Below are 21,342 nucleotides of genomic sequence, written 5' to 3' on the forward strand. Positions count from 1 at the left end.
TGAACATAGACTGTGTATTATAAGATATTAAGGAAATATTGTTCATTTTTTGTATGATACAGGCATTGTGGTTATGATTTTTGTCACATTATTACTGATTTGAGATAGATGGTGAAATATTTGAGAGAGAAAGTTACAGCTAGGGTTGGCTTATTGTGTAAGCTTAAAATTAGGGTTTGTTTTAAAGTATTATAGCTAAAGGAGAGTGAGGTCATTTTCTTGAATGATGGTGATGTCCTGTTTCTTTGCACGTATGTATGTTCTCAGTTCAATTCGGTCCCTTAGCCGTGCCTGACTCTTTGCGACCCCATGGACTGCAGCATGCCCAGCCTCCCTGTCCATCACCAACTCCCGGAGCTTGCTCAAACTCATGTCCATTGAGTCGGTGATGCCATCCAACCATCTCATCCTCTGTCATCCCTTTCTTCTCCTGCCTTCAGTCTTTCACAACATCAGGGGCTTCTCCAAGGTGTGTGTTCTATTTCTTATCAAAGATCGGGATTACACAAGTACAAGCATTTGTCAAAACCCATCAAGAGCACACTTAAGATTTTGAATTTCTTTGTGTACAGATTTAGGTAAAATTTGGTAAAAGCTACCAGCTTCCCTGGTAGCTCTGTGGTGAAGAATCCGCCTGCCAATGCAGGAGACACAGGTTCGGTCCCCAGTCCAGAAAGATCCCGTATGTGGCAGAGCAACTAAGCTTGTGCGTGTGCCGCAACTACTGAGCCTCTTCTCTAGAGCCCGGGAGCCACAGCGGATGAAGCCCACGCGCCCTAGAGCCTGTGCTGCACAAGAGGAGCACCGCAATGAGCAGCCTGCGTGTTGCAGCTGGAGAACAGCCGCCACTCCCTGCAACTAGAGATAAGCCCAAGCATAGCCAATGAAGACCCAGAACAAAACACACTGAATAAATAGGTGTTTTTTAAGTAAACAAATCTTGAACCTCGGTAATTGTATGTGTATTAGCTTCCTAGGGCGGCCATAACAAAGTACCACAAACTGAGGGGCTTAAAGACAACAGAAATTTATTCTCTCGTGGTCTGGAGGCCAGAAGTCTGAACTCAAGGTGTCTGCCTGGCCGTGCTCTCTCAAAGCTTCTAGGAGAGGCTCTTTCCTTGCCTCTCCCAAGCTTCTGGGCGTGCCAAGGTTTCTTGGCTTGTGGTTGCACCATTCTGCCCTTTGCCTCTGTCTTCACATGGCCTCTTTCTGTGTCTCTGTCTGCATGTGGCTGTCTTCTTACAAGGGCACAAGTCCTCCTGGGTTAGGAGCTTCTAGCATGACTTTCCCGTAACCAAGTATGTATGTGTTAGGCAGTTAGAGTAGGGGAAAGGAGTCCAAAATGGCGGTGGCTAAAAGACAAGGAAGGGAAGAGCCCACGAAAATAGAACAAAGGAAGGTCAAAGGAAGGTCGGAGGACCCGAGTGAGAACTTCAGGTAGAACAGCACTCCTGGCTGAGCCCAATTTGCATAGGTCAGGCCCAGGGGGAAGAAAACATATAAAAGGAGGAGCCAAGCATGCTCTCTCCCCCGCCCGCCACGTCCTCACCCCGCGCCCCCCCGCCCCACCCCGCGCCCCCCCGCCCCACCCCGCGCCCCCTCCCCACCCCCCTCCCCCCTCCCCACCCCCCTCCCCGCCCCACGCCCCCCCCTCCCCACCCCACGCCCCCACCTCCTGCCCTCCTGCGCCGGCTCGCTCCTCCACTCTGTTCTCTTCTTCGAGGATGGATTCTCCTGCTGTCTTCTAAATAAAATAGAGCTGTAACACTGATTGGTCTAAGAGCTATGACACGGTTTGTTCAAGACCCGAGAGCTGTGATGCACTGAGGGCTTTAATGTCCATCGCTCCAAATCATTGTTGTGACAAGACAAGAACTGAGACGCGTACACTCGCCTGACACACGCATCGTTGTTTGCCATGCCACAAGGCTTGGGGGATCTTAGTTCCTTGACCAGGGATCAAGCCCGGGCTCTTGGCAGTAAGAGCTCAGAGCCCTAGCCACTGACCACCAGGGAATTCCCTATCTGCATTTTATTATTTGGAAATAAGGTCACACTCTAAAGTGCTGGGAGTCAGAACTTCAAGTATCTTTTTTGAGGGGATACAATTCAACTCTTACTAATATGCTTGCTGAAAAGTTTAGAGGAAGAAGGTGGAGCTTTGAAACGTATTCAAAAATGTGATGGGTGGATGGATAGAGGGAAAAAATGAGTGCTAGTGCCAGTAGATTAGAATGTTTTTGATTAAGACTTCCCTCGTGGTGCAGTGGCCAAGACTCTGCGTTCCTAATGAGGGGGCCTGGATTCCATCCCTGGTCAGGGAATTAGATCCCACATGCTCTAGGAGTTTGCCTGCTGCAACTAAGACCTCCTGCACTCAAATAAAGATACATGTTTTCTATAAAAAATGCTAATGGTAGAGTCCAGCTGATGGGTGTGTGGGTATTCCCTGAACAATTACTTCAACTTTTCTGTATTTTTGAAATTGTGGAAAATAAAGTGTTTCAGCTTTAAAAACAAAAAGGGTAAGGAGGATAATTAAAACACAAATCAGTGTGCATTGATAATTCTTGGGGCGGAATAACAGCTAAATAGGGGGTCATGCTATTCTCTCTACCTTCTATGCTTGGAAATTCCCAAAATAAGTAAATAAAATTAAGAATTCTGTTTAGTGAAGGAATTATGAACAAAATTAATAGACAGGTAAGTGAAAAGTACCATATCTGAAACTGACAAAAGATTAATGATAAGAATATTCAAAGAACCCTTAAAAATGAATAAGACAGCCACTTCCCCCGCAAAAAAAATATCTGAGCAAGCAAAGGATGTGAGCACTTAAATGTCAGAAGACCCCAAAACCTGTCAAGCATAAGAAAATGTTTTCAAAATTGTTAGTACTCAGAAAAATGGAAGTTAAAAACAACTGGGATATGAGTGCTCAAATTCCTTCCAATTTTTCTATACATTTGAAAATTTTTCATAATAAAAATGGGGGGAAAAAACAATGAGAGATCACTTAGTGCCTAGTTGTTGTTGCTCAGTCACTAACTTGTGACTGAGCAACAACCTGACTCTTTGTGACCCCATGGACTGAAGCACGCTAGGCTCCCCTGTCCTCCACCATCTCCCGGAGTTTGCTCAAATTCATGTCCATTGAATCGGTGATGCCATCCAAACATCTCATTCTCTGTCATCCCCTTCTCCTCCTGCCCTCAATCTTTCCCAGCATCAAGGTCTTTCCCAATGAGTTGGCTCTTCGCCTCAGATGCCAAAGTATTGGAGCTTCAGCATCAGTACTGCCAGTAAATATTCAGGATTGATTTCCTTTAGGATCAGCTGGTTTGATCTCCTTGCTCTCCAGGGGACTCTCAAAAGTCTTCTCCAGTACCACAATTTGAAAGCATCAATTCTTTTTTTTTTTCTGAAAGGATCAATTCTTAATGCTCAGCCTTCTTTATAGCACCTACTAGACAGACAAAAATCAGAAAGCTGGATCATGTCAGGTGGTAGAGGGAATGTAGAGACCCAGAAACCCTCATGCATGGGGCAGGGGTGAGGGGGGTGGGTACTGTTAGGGGAAACACTGACTGACACTGCCCACTCTGGCCAAGCACCATACTAACCACTTGCATGAGTTTTATGGCAGGAGGTCCTAGTAAAGAACAAGGAGCTAACAAGCCACCACCAACTGGAAGAAATCGGGAAAGGTCAGAAGCAGACGCCACATGCCCTACCACCTCCCAGAATCCTCCTCACTGGTGTCCATCTTGGCTGAGCAATGTTTGTACCACCAGGAAGGACCCCGAATCAAAATGATTGGCCAGAGACGACCTGGAAACTAACCCATCACCACGAAACCAGATCCTGCTACTCTAGTGGCAGGCAGTCCTCCCGGGTTCCCTCGCCTTCCTGTGCTCCACCCGGGTGCCTCTCCCCGGTAAAGTGCTTTGCTTTGCCAGCAGGTGTGTCTCCTCAGACAATTCATCTTTGAGGGTTAGACAAGAGCCCCCTTTTGGGCCCCCTCCCCTGACTCAAGATCTAGAGTGATTCCCCCCCATTCTGTAAACAGCTTCTCTATGAGAAGTTATCTTACTCAGGTTATCTTTATCTGCTTGGCCTTGTGTTTCCTCTTGGGGCCATGATTGATACAGCCAAGTCTGCCTCAAGCCAGTGGTACACCTAGAGGCCCACACACAGGACCAGGAGTACAGCTGTACAAGCATCATCGGTTCTGTGGTGTCTCCGGTGAATTCCTCATTGGGCACCCCAGTCCTTTATGATGATTTCATTACCACGACAGTTGCTGCAAGCTGCCAGCCGACTGTGTATATCACAGCCACCCAAGTCAATCTGTTTTCTCATTCCAGCTGCTTTCTTAAATTGTGGCCCATGCTTGGGCACTTACATGTTCAGCATGTAAACTGAACTTACAGCCAATTGCTATATTTATTCCCATGGGAGAGTGCCCTATGAGGGTGTCTGCTTAGCATTCAGTCTTTGGGGGTCTCTGACCTCACCACATAGCTAACCCTTAAGAAAAACCCTGTTTTTTTAGACTCTCAGACATGGAGAGTAGACTTGTGGTTGCCAGTGGGGAGGGGAGGGATGGGTGGAGCGGGAGTTTGGGATCAGCAGATGCAGACTATTATACAGAGTGGCTAAACAACAAAGTCCTACTGGATAGCACAGGGCACTATATTCAATATGCTGTGGTAAACCATAATGAAAACATATTTTAAAGTTTTATATATATATATAAATCATTTTGCTGTACAACAGAAATTAACACAACATTGTAAATCAACTATACTTCAACTTAAAAAAAAAAAAAGAAATGCCCCCTGGTCACAGTGATTGGTTCAGAGACAGAACAGGACCCTGCTTCACCAATCAGGGCTGTTCCCTGGGATTTTTCACAGTGGACCTAAGTAGAGAGGTCTTTAGTTCAGGTCTACCATGAAGTCTGTGGCTTGCAACCAAAAAATCCTGATGGACACAGTCTAAGTGTCTTCAAGTCTTTTATTTATCCATTCGCTCATTGATTCAGCAAATGAGTGCCAGCTATGTGCCCATGCTGGGCTTCCCTGGTGGCTCAGATGATCAAGAACGCACCCGAAATGGAGGAGATGCAGGAGATGCGGGTTTGATCCGTAGGTTGAGAAGATCGCCTGGAGAAGGGAAGGGCAACCCACTCCAGTGCTCTTACCTGGAGAACTCCATGAACAGAGGAGTCTGGGGGCTACAGTCCATGGAGTTGCAAAGAGTCAGACACCTGAGCAACTAACACTTTCGCTTTCACCACGTGTCCATGTTGGGCTCCAGGGCTACAGCAGTGAGTGAATCACCACTCCCATGTTGGGAGTATGAGAATGTTCAGTCATGGGAGACTGCACTCCTTGCTACAGGGAGGAAGTGGGTCTTAGAAAAAGTCAGAGAGACAGCCCAGTCCCTGTTTAGTAGAGTGGCAGCTGTCTCGTGGTTAAGAGTTTGGGCTCGGGAGTCAGATTGCCTGAGTTTGACTCTCTTTACAAATGACTGGCCCTCACTGTGCCCCAATTTCCTCACCTGTAACATGGAATCATAATAAGACCCACTTCATCCATTTAATCATCTCTTCTATAAATATTTACCCAGGTCCATCTCTCCGTCTGTCTGGAAGGATGTTGTTGTTGAGTTGTCAAGGAGAAAAACTACCGTGGCTTCCAGTTCTTTGACCAAACCTCAGACGTGTGGCCTTCTGGCCAATATCTGTGATTTCATATCCTTGGATTATTCACTATCTCCTTGGGAGTTGCAACTTTCTATACATTTGATGTGGTTGAATAAGGAAAGAAGATATATGCAGATTTCTGCAAAAATTATAACTCCATAAAAGCTGTTGAGGAGATCAGGAAAACTGGTATCTTTCAGAGTGCAATGTGATTTTGGAATAGAAAGAATTTCTTTGGGTTGCGTTCCATGGAAGTTTGCCACTTGCCTGTGTTCCTGCACTATGAACTATGAATATCTGGGCTAAGGAATAGTTTCTCTAGATAAATAAATGATTAAAAAATATTGTGCAAAAAAAAAAAAAGTTTAACAAGTACCTATCCCGTGTCAGATGCTGTTTTAAGGACAAAGAGCCCTGCAGGAAAAGAAAGAAAGAAAGCAGACAAAAATCCCTGCTCTCCTGGAGCTGATACATGAGAGGAATTGTCGGCTAAAAAGATGCACATGAGAGTTGCAATTTAAGTTTTATTTGGGGCAAAATGAGGCCTGCAGCCCAGGAGACAGCACTTCAGATAGCTCGGAGAGACTGCTCCAAAGAGGGAGTAGGGGGAGGTCAATATATAAGACTCCGGTAAAGGGGGAGTTCAATGAAATCAAGCGCTTACTTTACAAAAGTTTTTCAGCTGGTCATGAGTCACCATGAAGGAATTTAGTGCTTTTCTAGATATAAGGGTTTCCCTGGTAGCTCAGTGGTAGAGAATCTGCCTGCCAATGCAGGAGACACAGGTTTGATCCCTGAGTTGGGAATATCCCCTGGAGAAAGAAGTGGCAACCCACTTCAGTATTGTTGCCTGGGGAATCCCATGGACAGAGGAGCCTGGCAGGCTACGGACCATGGGGTCCCAAAAAGTCGGACAGGACTGAGTGATTAAACAACAATAACAAGGATTGGGATCATGCAATCAGTCCCTGAGAATATCTAACTATCTAAAGACCTGTTCCACCAGTGTCCCCGGGGCACAGAGGGTCTCACTCTCCACCCTGAGCTCCCAGGGTCAGTAGCTGCAGCAGCACAGCGGGATGGCAAGTGCCCTTGCTGTCGCTCAGTTGCTGGCAGTCTGTAGCTCACAGATGTTACCTGAGAAACTGCGTTTGCCTCTTGGTGGGCGTTGAGCCAAAAGACAGGACTAAGCCAGAGCAAGGGAAAAGGAAGGGATATGATCACTTTCATCCAGTCCCAAAGAAAGGCAATGCCAAAGAACGCTCAAACTACCGCACAGTTGCACTCATCTCACACGCTAAGAAAGTAATGCTCAAAATTCTCCAAGCCAGGCTTCAACAGTACGTGAACCGTGAGCATCTAAATCCAGATGTTCAAGCTGGATTTAGAAAAGGCAGAGGAACCAGAGATCAAATTGCCAACATCCACTGGATCATCGAAAAAGCAAGAGAGTTCCAGAAAAACATCTATTTCTGCTTTATTGACTATGCCAAAATCTTTGACTGTGTGGACCACAACAAACTCTGGAAAATTCTTAAAGAGATGGGAATACCAGACCACCTGACCTGCCTCTTGAGAAACCTATATGCAGGTCAGGAAGCAATAGTTAGAACTGGACATGGAACAACAGACTGGTTCCAAATAGGAAAAGGAGTACGTCAAGGAGTACGACAAGGTATATTGTCACCCTGCTTATTTAACTTACATGCAAAGTACATCACGAGAAACGCTGGGCTGGATAAAGCACAAACTGGAATCAAGATCACTGGGAGAAATATCAATCACCTCAGATATGCAGACGACACTGCCCTTACAGCAGAAAGCAAAGAAGAACTAAAGAGCCTCTTGATGAAAGTGAAAGAGGAGAGTGAAAAAGCTGGCTTAAAACTCAACATTCAGAAAACTAAGATCATGGTATCTGGTCCCATCACTTCATGGCAAATAGATGGGGAAACAGTGGGAACAGTGTCAGACTTTATTTTTTTTGGGCTCCCAAATCACTGCAGATGGTGATTGCAGCCGTGAAATTAAAAGACGCTTACTCCTTGGGAGAAAAGTTATAACCAACCTAGACAGCATATTAAAAAGCAGAGACGTTACTTTGCCAACAAGGTCCATCTAGTCAAGGCTACATACGGTAGTCATGTATGGATGTGAGAGTTGGACTATAAAGAAAGCTGAGCACCGAAGAATTGATGCTTTTGAACTGTGGTGCTAGAGAAGACTCTTAAGAGTCCCTTGGACTGCAAGGAGATCCAACCAGTCAATCCTAAAGGAAATCAGTCCTGAATATTGGAAGGACTGATGTCGAAGCTGAAACTCCAACACTTTGACCACCTGATTCGAAGAGCTGACTCATTTGAAAAGACCCTGATGCTGGGAAAGATTGAAGGCGGGAGGAGAAGGGGACGACAGAGGATGAGATGGTTGGATAGCATCACTGACTCAATGGACATGAGTTGGAGTAAACTTTGGGAGTTTGTGATGGACAGGGAGGTCCGGTGTGCTGCAGTCCATGGAGAGTCGGACACGACTGAGCGACTGAACTGAACTGAACAGCAGTAAGTAAGGAGAACACCAGGGATCTCTCCCAAGACAGTGTCTCCTCAAACAGTAAAACTGGGAAAGTTTTAAGCTAAGGGTGCATGGATACTCATGAAGGGCTTTGGGTGGCCAACAGAGTTCAAGCTTTAGTTGATTAAAGTTACAAGGGTCAGAAAAGGTCAATGTCATCATCGCTGAGGTTCTGATCTGGTGGTTGAGCACTTCAGGCTAATCTTTACCATTGAAATAGAACTGTATCTTTACCACTGATACATTATCTTTGCTATTGTTATTTGTCTTGCATGCTAACCCTCCTTTGTTTCTGCATTATTTTATTCCCTTTAGTTCACTGATTACTGAGAACTATTCAAGGGCAAGCCTTGTGGCTGGGCTCAGATCACAAAATGACTTCTCAGGTCAAAAATGGATTCTCAGGTTTCCATGGTGGCTCAGTGGTAAAGAATCTACCTGCCAACTCAAAAGACAAGGGTTCAATCCGTGGTCCGGGAAGATCACACATGCTGAGGAGCAACTAAGCCTGTGTGTGCGCCACACTATCGAGCTTATGCTCTAGAGCCTGGTAGCCGCACCTCCTGAGCCCACACACTAGAGCCCTGCTCCACAACAAGAGAAGTCAGCGAAATGAGAAGCCCGAGCACCGCAACCAGAAAGGAGCCCTTACTTGCCGCAACTATTAAAAAAGCCAACGCAGCAACCAAGACTCAGCAAAACCAAAATTAACTAAATAAATGAATGAATTTGTTTTTAAATGGCTTCTCCTGTGTCAGGAAAGCCGTGCCTCGTTCTTTTTCTCCAGGGACCCTCTACCCTATCTGCTTACAAGAGGAAACTGACAAGAAACGTATGTTTTGAAGTTTCTTGGAGACTTCTGGCTCTGACCAAGATGGAATAACAAGGACTGGATGTGTTTTACTGCCTGAGGCAAGCAAAATCACGAAAACAGACAAATACTGGAGTAGAAAATGGCAACCCCCTCCAGAAGTCTCGCCTGGAAGTCCCATGGAGAGAGGAGCCTGGTGGTCCTGTCTGCGAGTCTCTTCTGTTTTTTTGCTGTGTTCATCTGTTGCTGCATCAATGCCATGGTTTTTTTTTATTTTTGGCCGCACCTGTTGACATGTGGGATCCTATTTACCTGACCAGGGATCAAACCCAAGTCCCCTGGATTGGAAGCATGGAGTCCCAGTCACTGGACCACCAGAGAAATCCCCAGAGTTTTCATTACGATGGTTTTGCAATATGGCTAATATTTGGTAGAGCAAGCCCTCTTCTCTTTCCTCTCTAATGCTGACTTCGTCATTCCTCCATACGGCTTCCCAGGTGGCGCTAGTGGTAAAGAACCTGCCTGCCAATGAAGGAGACAGAAGATACATGATTCGATCGTCGGGAGGATCCTCTGGAGGAGGGCATGGCAACCAACTCCAGTATTCTTGCCTGAGAAATCCCATGGACAAAGGAGCCTGGCAAGCTACAGTCCATAGCGTCGAAGAGTCGGACACGACTGAAGCGACTCAGCATGCGTGTGTGCATTCCTCCACACAAATTTTAGAATAGGTTTTATCAAGTACCTCAGAAAACCCATCCAGAATTCTGATTGAAGTTGCTTTGAATTTATTGACTAATTTGGAGAGAACTGACATGTGGATAAGACTAAGATATCTTATGCAAAGGCATGGATAGTCTCATTTTTTTCCACTTTATCTTCTGTATCCTTTATTGGCATATTGATGCTTTTTCCTTCTAGGACTTAACTATCTTTAAGGTGTTAAATAAACTATAGTTTTTGTAGCTACTGAGAGCTGAACAAGTTTGTTTTGCTTTTTGGTGCCGGATTTCCGGAACACATTTTTTAAATAATGTTTTATTGGTTATGTTAGTATTAGTGAAATGACATTGATTCTTGTAGGCTTATCTTGTATCAACCATGATACACCTTTTGTGAGTAGCCTTCCTGCCCTCTTTATTATAAAGGCAAGTAGTACTTCTAAAACATTTTGACCAATTAACAATCATATCATCAATGTGATCCCATTTCTAATATTTATCATTCTATTAGCAAAGCCTCTGCTGTTGATCAAAGATGGGCGAGTGCTTTGCAGTAGCAATCTCTGCAGCCAGCTCTTAATTAATGCCGGCCGAGCCCCCTGGTTTGGGTGGACTCCGGGAGTTGGTGATGGACAGGGAGGCCTGGCATGCTGCGGTTCATGGGGTCGCAAAGAGTCAGACACGACAGAGCGACTGAACTGAATGACTGAGCCCCCTGGAGTAACTGACCTTTGGGGTGTAGTTTAAAACAAGTCAGATCCTCTGGTGAAGGGAATGGCAACCCAGTCCAGTACTCTTGCCTGGAAAATCCCATGGTATGCTACAGTCCATGGGATCGCAAAGAGTCAGACAAGACTGAGCAACTAAAAAAACCCAAAAACTTTAAAACAAGTCGCGTAGCCACGAGGGGGCGCTAAGGCTTCACGTCCCTTCACCCTCGAGGAGGGTTACTATGCGCGGAGAATGTGGCCACCAGGAGGTGCTGCTATTGGTCCAGCACCTACCGGGTGCCAGGCGCCGCTCCTGACGTTAGGAATGCCGCTGGGCCTAGAAAACTAATATTCTGAAAGAACGGGAAGGTAGGGGGCTTCCTGGGTGGCTCCTTCTCTGGCGGCTCAGTGGTAAAGAACCCGTCTACCAAGCCGGAGACGCAAAAGGCACAGGTTCGATTCCTGGGTTGGGATAATCTCCTGGTGGAGGGCATGGCAACCCGCTCCAGTATTCTTATCTGGAGAATTCCATGGACAGAGGAACCTCCTGGATACAGTCCATAGGGTCGCAAGCGACCAGGGAGGGTAGACAGAAAGTAAACTAAAATTTCAGGGTGTGATAAATCCTGTGGAGAAAATTTATTGTGACAGGATAGCCATAGTGATAGCCTTAGACAAGGGGCTCAAGGACACCTGTCTGAAATTACATCTAAATGATGAGGGATTCTGAATAGAGTGCTGGGGCAGAGAAACATTTGAGAGTCCAGGAGGGAAAGAGCCTCCTGGAAGTGAGGGAAAGAGGAGGGAGGGGGAAAGAGGAGGGATGAAGGCAGAATGGTGACAGGTGAGGGGGGTGGAGAGTGGAGGATTTCTCTTCTGAAGCCAGAAGAAGCCCATGGAGGGAGCAAGGTGGAAGAAGGCTAAAAAAGTAAGAGGGACTTCCCTGGAGGTCCGGTGGTTTGAACTCTGCTTTAATTGCTGACCCCCTGGTTCAATCCCTGGTCAGGGAACCAAGATCCCACAACCTGAGAGATGAAGCCAAAATTTTAAAAAATGAGAAAAAGTATTATTTGGCTGATAAGTGAGAAACAAGATCACAGATGCCTGGGAGGCAGTGTGAGGAGGTGAGTGTGGCAATGATGCAAGCCTGGTAGGCCAGGTACGCTGTGTCCTTTGTGACTTTTCCTTAACGGAGGGGCTGTGATTCAGTGTCCCTGAGGACATTTTGTTGGCCAGGGATGGTGGCTGTAAGGAGCTAATGGTTCAGTCTTCCCCCCAGTGATAAAGTTGATCATAAAGCTTATTATGTGCCCTGGCACTAGTCTATGATCAATGCATTTAAACTTCACAACCATCCTGGAAGGCAGGTACTATTATCATCACCTTCATTTTACAGATGTGAACACTTGAAGCATGTGGACACAGAGGGGTTAAGTGATTTGCACTAGACCACACAGCTACAAAGTAGAACAGATGGTCTTTGAATCCAGGCCTTAACCCCAGAGGTCATGGTCTTACCCACCATGGTATGCTGCTTCCAGATCCATTTGTTGTAGCCACGTTCTCAAACTGTATTGCCCTTTATTTTACTTTAAAAAAATTTTTGGCTGCATCACACAGCACGTGGGACCTAGTTCTCTGACCAGGGATGAAACCCATGGTCCCTGCATTAGAAGCATGGAGTCTTAACCACTTGAACGCAAAGGAATTCCCTGCATTGCCCTTTGGATAGGCTATTTCAGAGAGCTGGTAGCAGTCACCTGCACCTTAGTATGAATTAGTACACCTCTTCTTGCCCCTGAAGAACTGCAATTTATGCTAAAGCTATGGCTTAAAAGGGCACTGTAGTGAAGAAGTAGTTGGGTTCTGGAGTCATAATGCCTAGGATTGAAACCCAGCACCACTTCCCAGCTGAGTGACTTGGGGCAACTGACATCACTGTCTGGGCCTCAGTTTCCTCATGGGTGAAGTCCCCACTTTACAGATGAGGAAACTGAGAGGCCCGACACCTGGCACACCCAAGACTTCATGTGGCTGCTGGGAGGAGGGGTTCCCCGTTCACACTCTGTACCCTGTTGTGTGGAGGGGAAGAGGCACTGGAAGCCTGAGGTCTGTCTGCACAGGGACAGCAAGGTTGCCTGAAGGGCTGGACAGACCAGGGGCTCCTGGATATTCCTCTTCTCCAGGGTCAGCTTCTCTTCCTGCCAGACAAGAACTCAGACCCCTGGGATGGGCGCCTAATTTTGGCAGGGCTGCTGGGTGGCACTGAATGGGCATGGGGGTTGAGGCGCAAATTTTGGTTAGTAGGGGTGAGATGGGAGAGGTGCTTTGCCCCTCCAGGCTAGGGATGAGTCCAGACACTCAGCTCCACAACCAGCAACTGGATCCAGAGAGGGCCAGAGGGTCACAAAGCAGCTCTGGCCTGACCCCAGTGCTAAACACAGCCACAGCCACACCCCCATCTCCTGATTGTACATGGCTGGGACAACAAAACTATTGTTAAAATAATGAAATACTTCCACAGTCTTTGATAAATAGCTGCTATTCACTTGGTACCCTGGCCCTTCCCCTAAGACTCTTCTGGGCCTCCTTTCCCCAGCATGAGCATGCCCCAGCCCAATCGGCTTCCCTGTTTCAGTTCTGGAGGACTTGTCTATTCTGACTGATAGATTGGCCTGCCAATTATTTGTTATCTTCCCTGTCTCAGAAAGAAAGTGAAGTTGCTCAGTCGTGTCCAAGTCTTTGCGACCCCCATGGACTGTAGCTCACCAGGATCCTCCATCTGAGGAATTTTCCAGGCAAGAGTACTGGAGTGGGTTGCCATTTCCTTCTCCAGGGGATCTTCCTGACCCAAGGTTCAAACCTGGGTATCCCATACTGCAGGCAAATGCTTTACCTCTGAGCCACCAGGGAAGCCTCCTCAGCCCCAATGTTAATCCCGTCACCCACTAGTTCAGAGTCCTCAAATATGGGTACCCATTTCACACAAACTCCTACACATCCTTCAAAGCCCTGCCCAAGTGTCACTTTCTTCGGGAAGCACTCCTAGATTTCTTCACCACCCCAAGAACCGCTCCTCCCACTCCCTAGGCTCCCAAGTATCTTGAACCATTCAGCACACTTTGCTCTAATCTCCCACCTGCAGGCTCTCCTTCCCCACCACCTTGACGCCAGGGGCCAATTTCTGCTTATCTCTGTGGCCTCAATACCAATGGCAGTGCTAAGCATCCAATGGTGGTGGTTTAGTCACTAAGTCGTGTTCGACTCTTGCCACCCCATGAACTGTAGACTTCCAGGCTCCTCTGTCCATGGAATTTCCCAGGCAAGAATACTGGAGTGGCTTTCCATTTCCTTCTCCAGGGGATCTTCCCGACCCCGGGATAAAAGCATCCAATGAATGTGCAATAAAATCTATGGAGAGGATGAATGGTTTGTTCCGGGTACGCTGCGGTCACAGCAGGCACATTCGGTCCTGGGCCTCTGCTGTGATGGTCCACAGGTGGTCCTCCCCACAGCACCCCCCTTCCACCACTGCCCACATACGGAGGCCTGCTGGCTGGGGCTAGGCCAAGGCTGGGGGAGGCGAGGACAGGATGTGAACCCCAGGGGTGGAAGGTCAGCAGGGCCTGTTCTCATGCTCTCTGGCTGAGGAGCTGTTCTCCATCTGTCCGGGCCAGCTGCCGGGGCCGGGGGCCGAGGAGACGCAGCGGGAGAGAGGGCTGTGGGGGGAGGCGCTCAGGGAAGCCCACGGTAACCGGGGAGAGGAAAAACAGCACGCGGTGTTATTGTTACGGAACCATTAAATACGACTTATAAACAAGCCAGGACGGCGTTGGGTGGCGGGGAGACGGAGCAGGTCACGGAGGCCAGAGGGGGTCAGGGCGGTGCGGTCCGGGCTCGGTCCTGGCGGGGGCTCAGGCTGCCGTCGCCGGAGGGGCTGGGCTGACGGAGGCCTGGCTGCTTGTGGAGGCCTCGCAGCTTCGCCAGAAGCTCCTGGACGAAGTCCTGAGGACGGGGCGAGGGTGCTGAGAACACAGGGATGGGTGGGGGCACCCCCTGGCCAGCCCAGCCCTTCCGACCTGGGACCCCTCTTTTTCCTGCCCTCTGGCCAGTGAGAGGGGATGGAGGTGGAGGTAAGGAGGGGCAGAGGCTCCAGATGGAGATGAACAGGGCAGAGAGAGAGGAAGAGACGGGAGGCAGGGAGAGAGACAGAAACGGAGAGAGGTGCAGAGAAGAGGTGGGGAGAGAAACAAGGGGCCCGAGAAAGAAACAGAGCCACGGGGCAACATGGGGCTATTTCTCAGGCCAACAGATTACCAGGAGGGTCCCCAGGGGCCAGAGGCCTGAGCCGGCTCCAGGGCAGACAGACACACAGTGACGTTTGTCCCTCAGGCAGCCCAGAGCCGGTCAGAGAAACACGAATAGTTTTCCCTTTTAAAGCCGGGAAGGAAGTGGGAGGGGTTGGGCAGCTCAGGGCCTGGAAGGCTGGGGGGCCCCCGAGAGGTGGGGAAGGGAGCCCCAGGGTGCTGCAGGCAGGGACGGGGGAGAGAGGCAGAGACAGGAGACAGATGGGGGAGCGCCTCAGCAGGGGGAGATAATGGAGCCCCGGCGGCAGATGGGGAGAGAGGGACAGGAGTGAGGAAGACAAAGGACACCACTGAGATGAGGAAAGGGCGCTGGGAGAGGCAGGGCCCCCAGGGTTCCCTCTGCGGGTCCTGGCCCTGCCAGCTTCCTCCCTCCTCCCCGGAGCCCACCCCCACGGGTGGGGAGGACAGAACAGGGCCTAGAGTGGGGGACAGAAAACTCACCTCTGTGGGGTTTGTGCACGACTTTAGGAGTCCCTAAACAACCCCCAACAGAAAAAAAAATAGTAAATGACCAACACCTACACCCCTCCAACCCAGCAAAGCCCCAAGGCAGCAAGACAGATGGACGTCCAGGTGGACTTCCCATGTGGCTTCAAGGGAAGAAACAGATCTGGGCATCTTAGAGAGCTATTGGGGGATAGGGGTGAGTCCAGACACTCAGCCCCCAACCAGCGCTGGATCCAGAGAGGGCCAGAAGGTCACAAAGCATTCCCTCCCTCTAGAGCACGGAGGCCGGAAAAGCGGGGCACTGCATGCGCGCTGCTGCGCTCTGACTCTCAGCTCTGCCCCTGCTTAGCTGTGTGACCCTGGGCAAGTGATTAGATGTCTCTGGGAGTCATCTTCCTCGAGTTGAAAATGGAGATAATAGTAGCGATAGTAGTGCAATGGAGATAACAGCCCCTTTGGAGGATTTTGTGAAGATTAAATAAGTTACAAAGCTTAAAACCATTGAAACAGTGCCTGGCACTGAGGGAGTGCTCAATAAACCCGTTAATTATTGATACGATTTTTAGGGAGATGCAGGGGAGGGGGCTAGGTGTGGCTTTCCCTTCCACCTACCTGGATTTTCCGGCTTCTCTCCTCTTCGCTCTCTAATTCCAACAATTCATCGATGTTGACCTCATCAGGCATGTCTGCCTCCTGAGCGGAGAAGGAGGGGCAGTCAGGGTCCCTTCCCTCCCTCCCGTCTTTGTCCCAGGCTCCGGAGGAGCCCCAGCCGCCCCAGGGCCCAGCTGGCGGGTTCTGGAGCAATAATGTGGTAGTCAGGGACAGCACCGCCGAGGCGGGACATCTGGGTGTGGTGGGGTGGGGGGATGACAGATGGGTTGACAGAGGCCCCAGAGCTTGTACCAGCTCGGATCCTGGCCCCTGGGTCCCGGGAGTCTCGGGCCTGGCACTGCACTCCTGCCTTGGCTCCGGTTCCCACAGTGGGGAGCAGGCCTGGTCGAGTCTTGGAATGTCAGATGATGGGATTCTGGAGAGGGGCTGGCTCTGTCCTTTCAAGGGAAAGTTTAAGCACTAGGTGGAGGGGAGGGAAGCTGGCAGGCTAGAGCCTGCTAGGGATGGCCCCTTACCCCCTGGGGCCCTAGCACAACCCTCAAGTCCCCAAGGTGGGTGGGTGGGATAAGTCACGAGCCAATTTCGAGCGGCCAAGAGGGGGACCCTTGGGTGGCCTCTTGAGGCAAAGGGCCAAATGCAGTCTGGCTCGGTACCCCTGTGGGGGACAGATCCCAGCTGTCTGAGCAAAGAGATCCCAGAGGCTACAGTCTCTCCTCCTCCAGCAAAATCTGGCTGACTCCACTGTGGGCTTCAGGCCCGGGCAGTCGGGGGATGGTGTGTGGCGTGGAGTGTCTGTAAGGGTGTAAACTGCCTATGTGAGTCTCTGTGTTTGAGACCAGGGCCGACGGGAGGGTGCAGAGATGTGTCATGTGTGTGTGTGATGTTCTCTGTGTCAGGGGTCTGTGGTCCTAAGGGTGGAGGTGGGTGACTCTGGCTTAGCTGCGTTTGTCTCACTGCAGCATAGGTCAATCAATAAGTGACCACAGCTTGTGTCCCTGAGAGTCTGGCTAGCTGATGCCACCTACCACTAGCCACTGTCCATCAGTGTGAGCCCACACATGTCTGAGGACGGAGGGGCCTCGGGTCACTGCAAGGGGCTGTGGCGTCTCCCAGCTTCGAGCTGTGCTGAGGACAGTATCTCATCCTCTGTGTGTGTGTGTGTGTACCTGTGACCGTGCTCTGCAGCACGTGTGTGTTGCACAAATGTGACTACAGACAGTGAAATGTCATGTCTGTCTGTAGCCCAAGAGATAGCAGTGGAGGCTGTAGCATACGCCGTGTGTGTTCACGGGCAGATGCAGTTTCTGCCTTTGTGTGGCCGGAGGAGCCCATGGCTTACGCAGTTTACTGTCTGGGTGTAGCTATAATTTCTGTTATTTTATGTCTGTGCGTGGCTGCAGCATCTATCATTGCGCTTGCAAAGTGATTATCGTTTTTTTGCTTTTAGGAGATAATGGATGGTCGTTACTTGAATCACTGGGTGTCAGAGGTAGCTGTTGTAGCTTGCAGTGTCTGCGAGTTGCTACAGCTTTGCTGTACATCTGTGGACAGCCGTGACTAGAGTCCTTTTGTGTGGGTATAGCCGTGTTGTGTCTGCATGTGGCCGTGGCCTGTGTTGGGGTGACTGGGAGAGCCTGCGGCAGTCACATAGGCTGATCTGTAAGTGCCCCCCTCTTGTGACCCGGGGAGGCCGTGTGGAGTTGTTGCTTCTGTCACTGTGTCTGCGAGTGGCCGCAGCGCCTCGCTGAGCCTGTCTGTGAATGCCAATGCTTCCTTTGCTGTATGCTGTGGTTGTATCTCCCCCAGACACCACGTCTATGTTTGGTTTTAAGACATCCCCCTTGCCCCCACCCTTTCTCCAAATAAGGTCACTCCAGCTCCCACATGCTAAAGCCGGGAGTTTGGACCCAAGTGTGTGTCTGTGTGCACAAGCAGAGTGTCATGGAAGGTAGACGGCGGGGCCCACGGGTCCAGGAGGCTGTGTTCTCCCGTGCGAAGGAGGCGGCATCAGGGTGCATCAGCGGGAACAACCAACCAGGGTCCCCCTTCCCCTCCCCCGGGGTCTCCCCGTCTGTGCTCCCCACCCCTCTCCGCCTCACCCGGCCGCGGTACAGCTCCTCCAAGCGCCCGTCGATCCACTTCTCCACGTCCAGCCGCCGCTGCAGCTCTCGCCGGTCATACTTGACGGTGACGCGCGCGTGCCGCTTCTGCAGCCCCCCGGGGCTGCCCCCCGGCCCCCGGGCCCGCGATGGAGCCTGCAGCTTGCTCAGCACCCGCTTGCCCAGCCGCTGAGCTGCCATCGTGGTCCTGGCCCCGGCCCCGGCGCCGCGCTGTGCGCTTTCGCCGGGCGCCCAGGGGGACTCTTACGGGCCGGGGCGGGGCCGGCCGGGGGCGGGGGATCGGACTCGCAGGGGGGCCGGCCCCGCCCCGACCGCCCCGGGCCTGTTTCCCCGCCTGCAGCGCGAGGACTTACGGCTGCGCCCTCGGGAAGCTCGCGGCTGTTCCTGGTTCAGGTATGGGCGAGGTCCGGGAGCCCCAGGCCCTGCAGAGTGGCTGGGGCTCCCGGGACCTGGATCCCCGGGGCGGGGCGGGGCGGGGCGGGGCGGGTACCGGGATGGGCTCTCGGGGACCCGGCCTGTCTTCGCCCCCTGGTGGTTGCCAGGGACAGTGCGGGAGGCCCTGTGCTACCTACTCTGTTCGCAAAGGAAGGCCAAGCCATAGCACTCACGGTAGGTCTTTTGACCCCTCTTTCATTTATTCAGTCACCCATGTATCCATTTGTTCATATTCGCTTTATTCAACAAATATTCTTTTGACATCACGTCATCTGAGCTGTTAGCCACCCCTCCCCGCCACCTCGCCGCCTTTCTTTCTCCCCTTCATATCAGTCTCCTTATGCCAGATAGCATCCAAGGGTTCTCTCGTCTCCCTGGTGATCACCAGGTTCCCCCTGCTCAACTTCCCTGGGCACCGAGGACAGAGCGGTGAACAAAACAGACAAGCCTAATCCTCATGGAGTCAACATTCCATGAGGTGGAGACAAGTGGTGACATAATAAGTAAGTATAGTATATTACACAGTTTGTTAGAATATGATTAGTTTATGGAGAAATATGAAGCAGAAAATGAGAAATGGAGGAGGGTGGAATTTGCACGTTTAACAAGGGTGACCAGAGAAATTTCTTACCTCACAAGTCTTCCCACCTCAGTTGAAAGCACTTCAAAACTTAACTTTGGCAGGACTTCCCTGGTGGTCCAGTGGTTGAGAATCTGCCTGCCAATGAAAGGAACCCGAGTTTGATCTTTGGTCCAGGAAGATTCCACATGCCATTGGGCAACTAAGCCTGTGTGCTGCAACTGCTAAGACCCGCATGCCCTTAGAGGCTGTGCTCGGAAACAAGAGAAGCCACTGCAGTGAGAAGCCCGGGCACCGCAGCGAGAGAGTAACCCCCACTTGCTGCAACGAGAGAAAAGCCCAGGAGCAGCAGCAAAGACCCAGTGCAGCCATAAATAAATAAACAATTTTTTTAAAACCTTACATTTGGCCATGTCCTTCCCCTGCCTAAGATCATCCATTCCTAGACAATGGTTCCTTAAATGTGACACCAAAAGCAAAGCGACAAAAAAAAAAAATAAATTGGACACCATCAAAATTTAAAACTTGTTTTAAAGAACTTCACGAAAGTGAAGAGACAACCCACAGAATGAGATAAAAAGTTGCAAATTATCTATTTGATAAGGTACTTGTATCTAAAATAAAGAAGTCATGTAACTCAATTATAAGATGACCCATTTTAGAACTAGACAAAGGACATGAATAGACATTTCTAGAAAAAAGATATACTAGAGTCTATACCTGAAAAGGTGATCAACATCATTAATATCAGGAAAATGCAAATTGAAACAACAATGAAATACCACTTCGCACTCAGTAGGAGGGCTATCGTTTTTTTAATGGAAAATATCAAGTGCTAGCAAGAATGTGGAGGAATCAGAACCCTGATACATTGATCGTGGGAATGTGTATGGTTCAGCCACTTTGGAAAACAGTCTGGCAGTTGTTTTTTTTTTTTTTTTTAAGATTTATTAAAAAATAGAGCTCTATTTATTTATTTATGGCTGCGCTGGGTCTTCCTTGCAGCACACCGGCTTTCTCTAGCTAAGGGGACTGGGGGCTACTCTTGCTGCGGAGCAGGGGCTCTAGGCGTGGGCTTCAGTAGTGGCTTGCAGGCTTAGTTGCTCAGAGGCATGTAGGATCTTCCAGGACCAAGGGTCAAACCCGCGTCCCCTGCATTGGCAGGTGGATTCTTACCTGCTGGACCACCAGGGAAGCCCCTGGCAGTTCCTTAAAAAGTTAAACTTAGAGTTACCATATGATCCAGCAATTCTATTCTTAGTGTACCAGAGAGTTGAGAACATATGTTCACACAAAAATCTGTACATGAATGTTCATAGCAGACAACAGGTGGGAAAAAACCCAGCCCATCAACTGATGAATGGATAAATAAAATTTGGTATATCCATATGATGGACTCTTATTTGGTAATAGAAAGAAATTAAGTACCTATATATGAACCTTGAAAACATGCTAAGGCAGAGAAGTGAAGTGAAAGTCACCCAGTAGTATCTGACTCTTTGTGACCCCATGGACTATACAGTCCATGGAATTCTCCAGGCCAGAATACTGGAGTGGGTAGCCTTTCCCTTCTCCAGGGGATTCTTCCCAACCGAGGGATCAAACCCAGGTCTGTCTCCTACATTGCACGTGGATTCTTTACCAGCTGAGACACGAGGGAAGCCCAAGGTAGAGAAACCAGATACAAAAGGCCACATGTTGTATGATTCTATTTACAGGAAATGTTCAGGATAGGTAAATTCATAGAGACAGAAAATAGATTTATGGTTGCCTGTGGCTGAGAGGACTGGAGGAAGGAGAGTGACTGCTAAAGAGTAAGGGGCTTCTTTTGAGGACGATGAAATTTTCTAAAATTGAACGTGATGATAGTTGCACAACTCTATGAATATACTAAAACCCATTGAATTGCACACATTGAAAGGGTACATTGTACGCTATGTGAGTTGTAGCTCAATAAAGCTGAGATATCTTGAAAAACCAACCAAATAAAACTGTCCATAGCTCCCCATTGTTGTGGGACAATCAAAGCTCTGCCAAACAGTCCTACCCCAACAACTTTGCATTAGCTGTTCCTCTATCATGAAAACTCTTCCCTAGAATGATGTCAACAGGGCTAACTCCTTCATCCCCCTCAAATGTTACCTGTGCAGTGATCTTCTCTGACAATCCTATTTTATATTGCAACTCCCATGCCCCATACCTGGCTGTATGTTTTATCCATAATGCTCACTGCCTTTTAACCTAGTATATAATT

General features: G+C 49.3%; 1 protein-coding gene and 1 pseudogene across 2 annotated transcripts; one reads left to right on the plus strand and one right to left on the minus strand.

Moving 5' to 3' along the window:
• Positions 1-1,342: 1,342 nt before the first annotated feature.
• Positions 1,343-5,922, plus strand: LOC138096794 (cytochrome c oxidase subunit 6C-like; annotated as a pseudogene).
• Positions 5,923-14,324: 8,402 nt separating this feature from the next.
• Positions 14,325-18,299, minus strand: PPP1R14A (protein phosphatase 1 regulatory inhibitor subunit 14A). Of its 2 annotated transcripts, XM_068992856.1 has the most exons (4): positions 18,053-18,299; positions 15,954-16,034; positions 15,336-15,368; positions 14,325-14,532 (listed from the first exon to the last, which is right to left on the minus strand). In XM_068992856.1, exons 1-4 carry the CDS (start codon positions 18,251-18,253, stop codon positions 14,404-14,406), a joined length of 444 nt encoding a protein of 147 aa, XP_068848957.1. In that variant the 5' UTR covers positions 18,254-18,299; the 3' UTR covers positions 14,325-14,403. The 2 variants fall into 2 exon arrangements, with proteins under 2 accessions (XP_068848957.1, XP_068848958.1); XM_068992857.1 differs by lacking the exon at positions 15,954-16,034.
• Between the last annotated feature and the right edge of the window lie 3,043 nt (positions 18,300-21,342).

This window comes from Capricornis sumatraensis, chromosome 20 (genome assembly GCF_032405125.1).
Source record: "Capricornis sumatraensis isolate serow.1 chromosome 20, serow.2, whole genome shotgun sequence".
Classification (NCBI taxonomy): domain Eukaryota; kingdom Metazoa; phylum Chordata; class Mammalia; order Artiodactyla; family Bovidae; genus Capricornis; species Capricornis sumatraensis.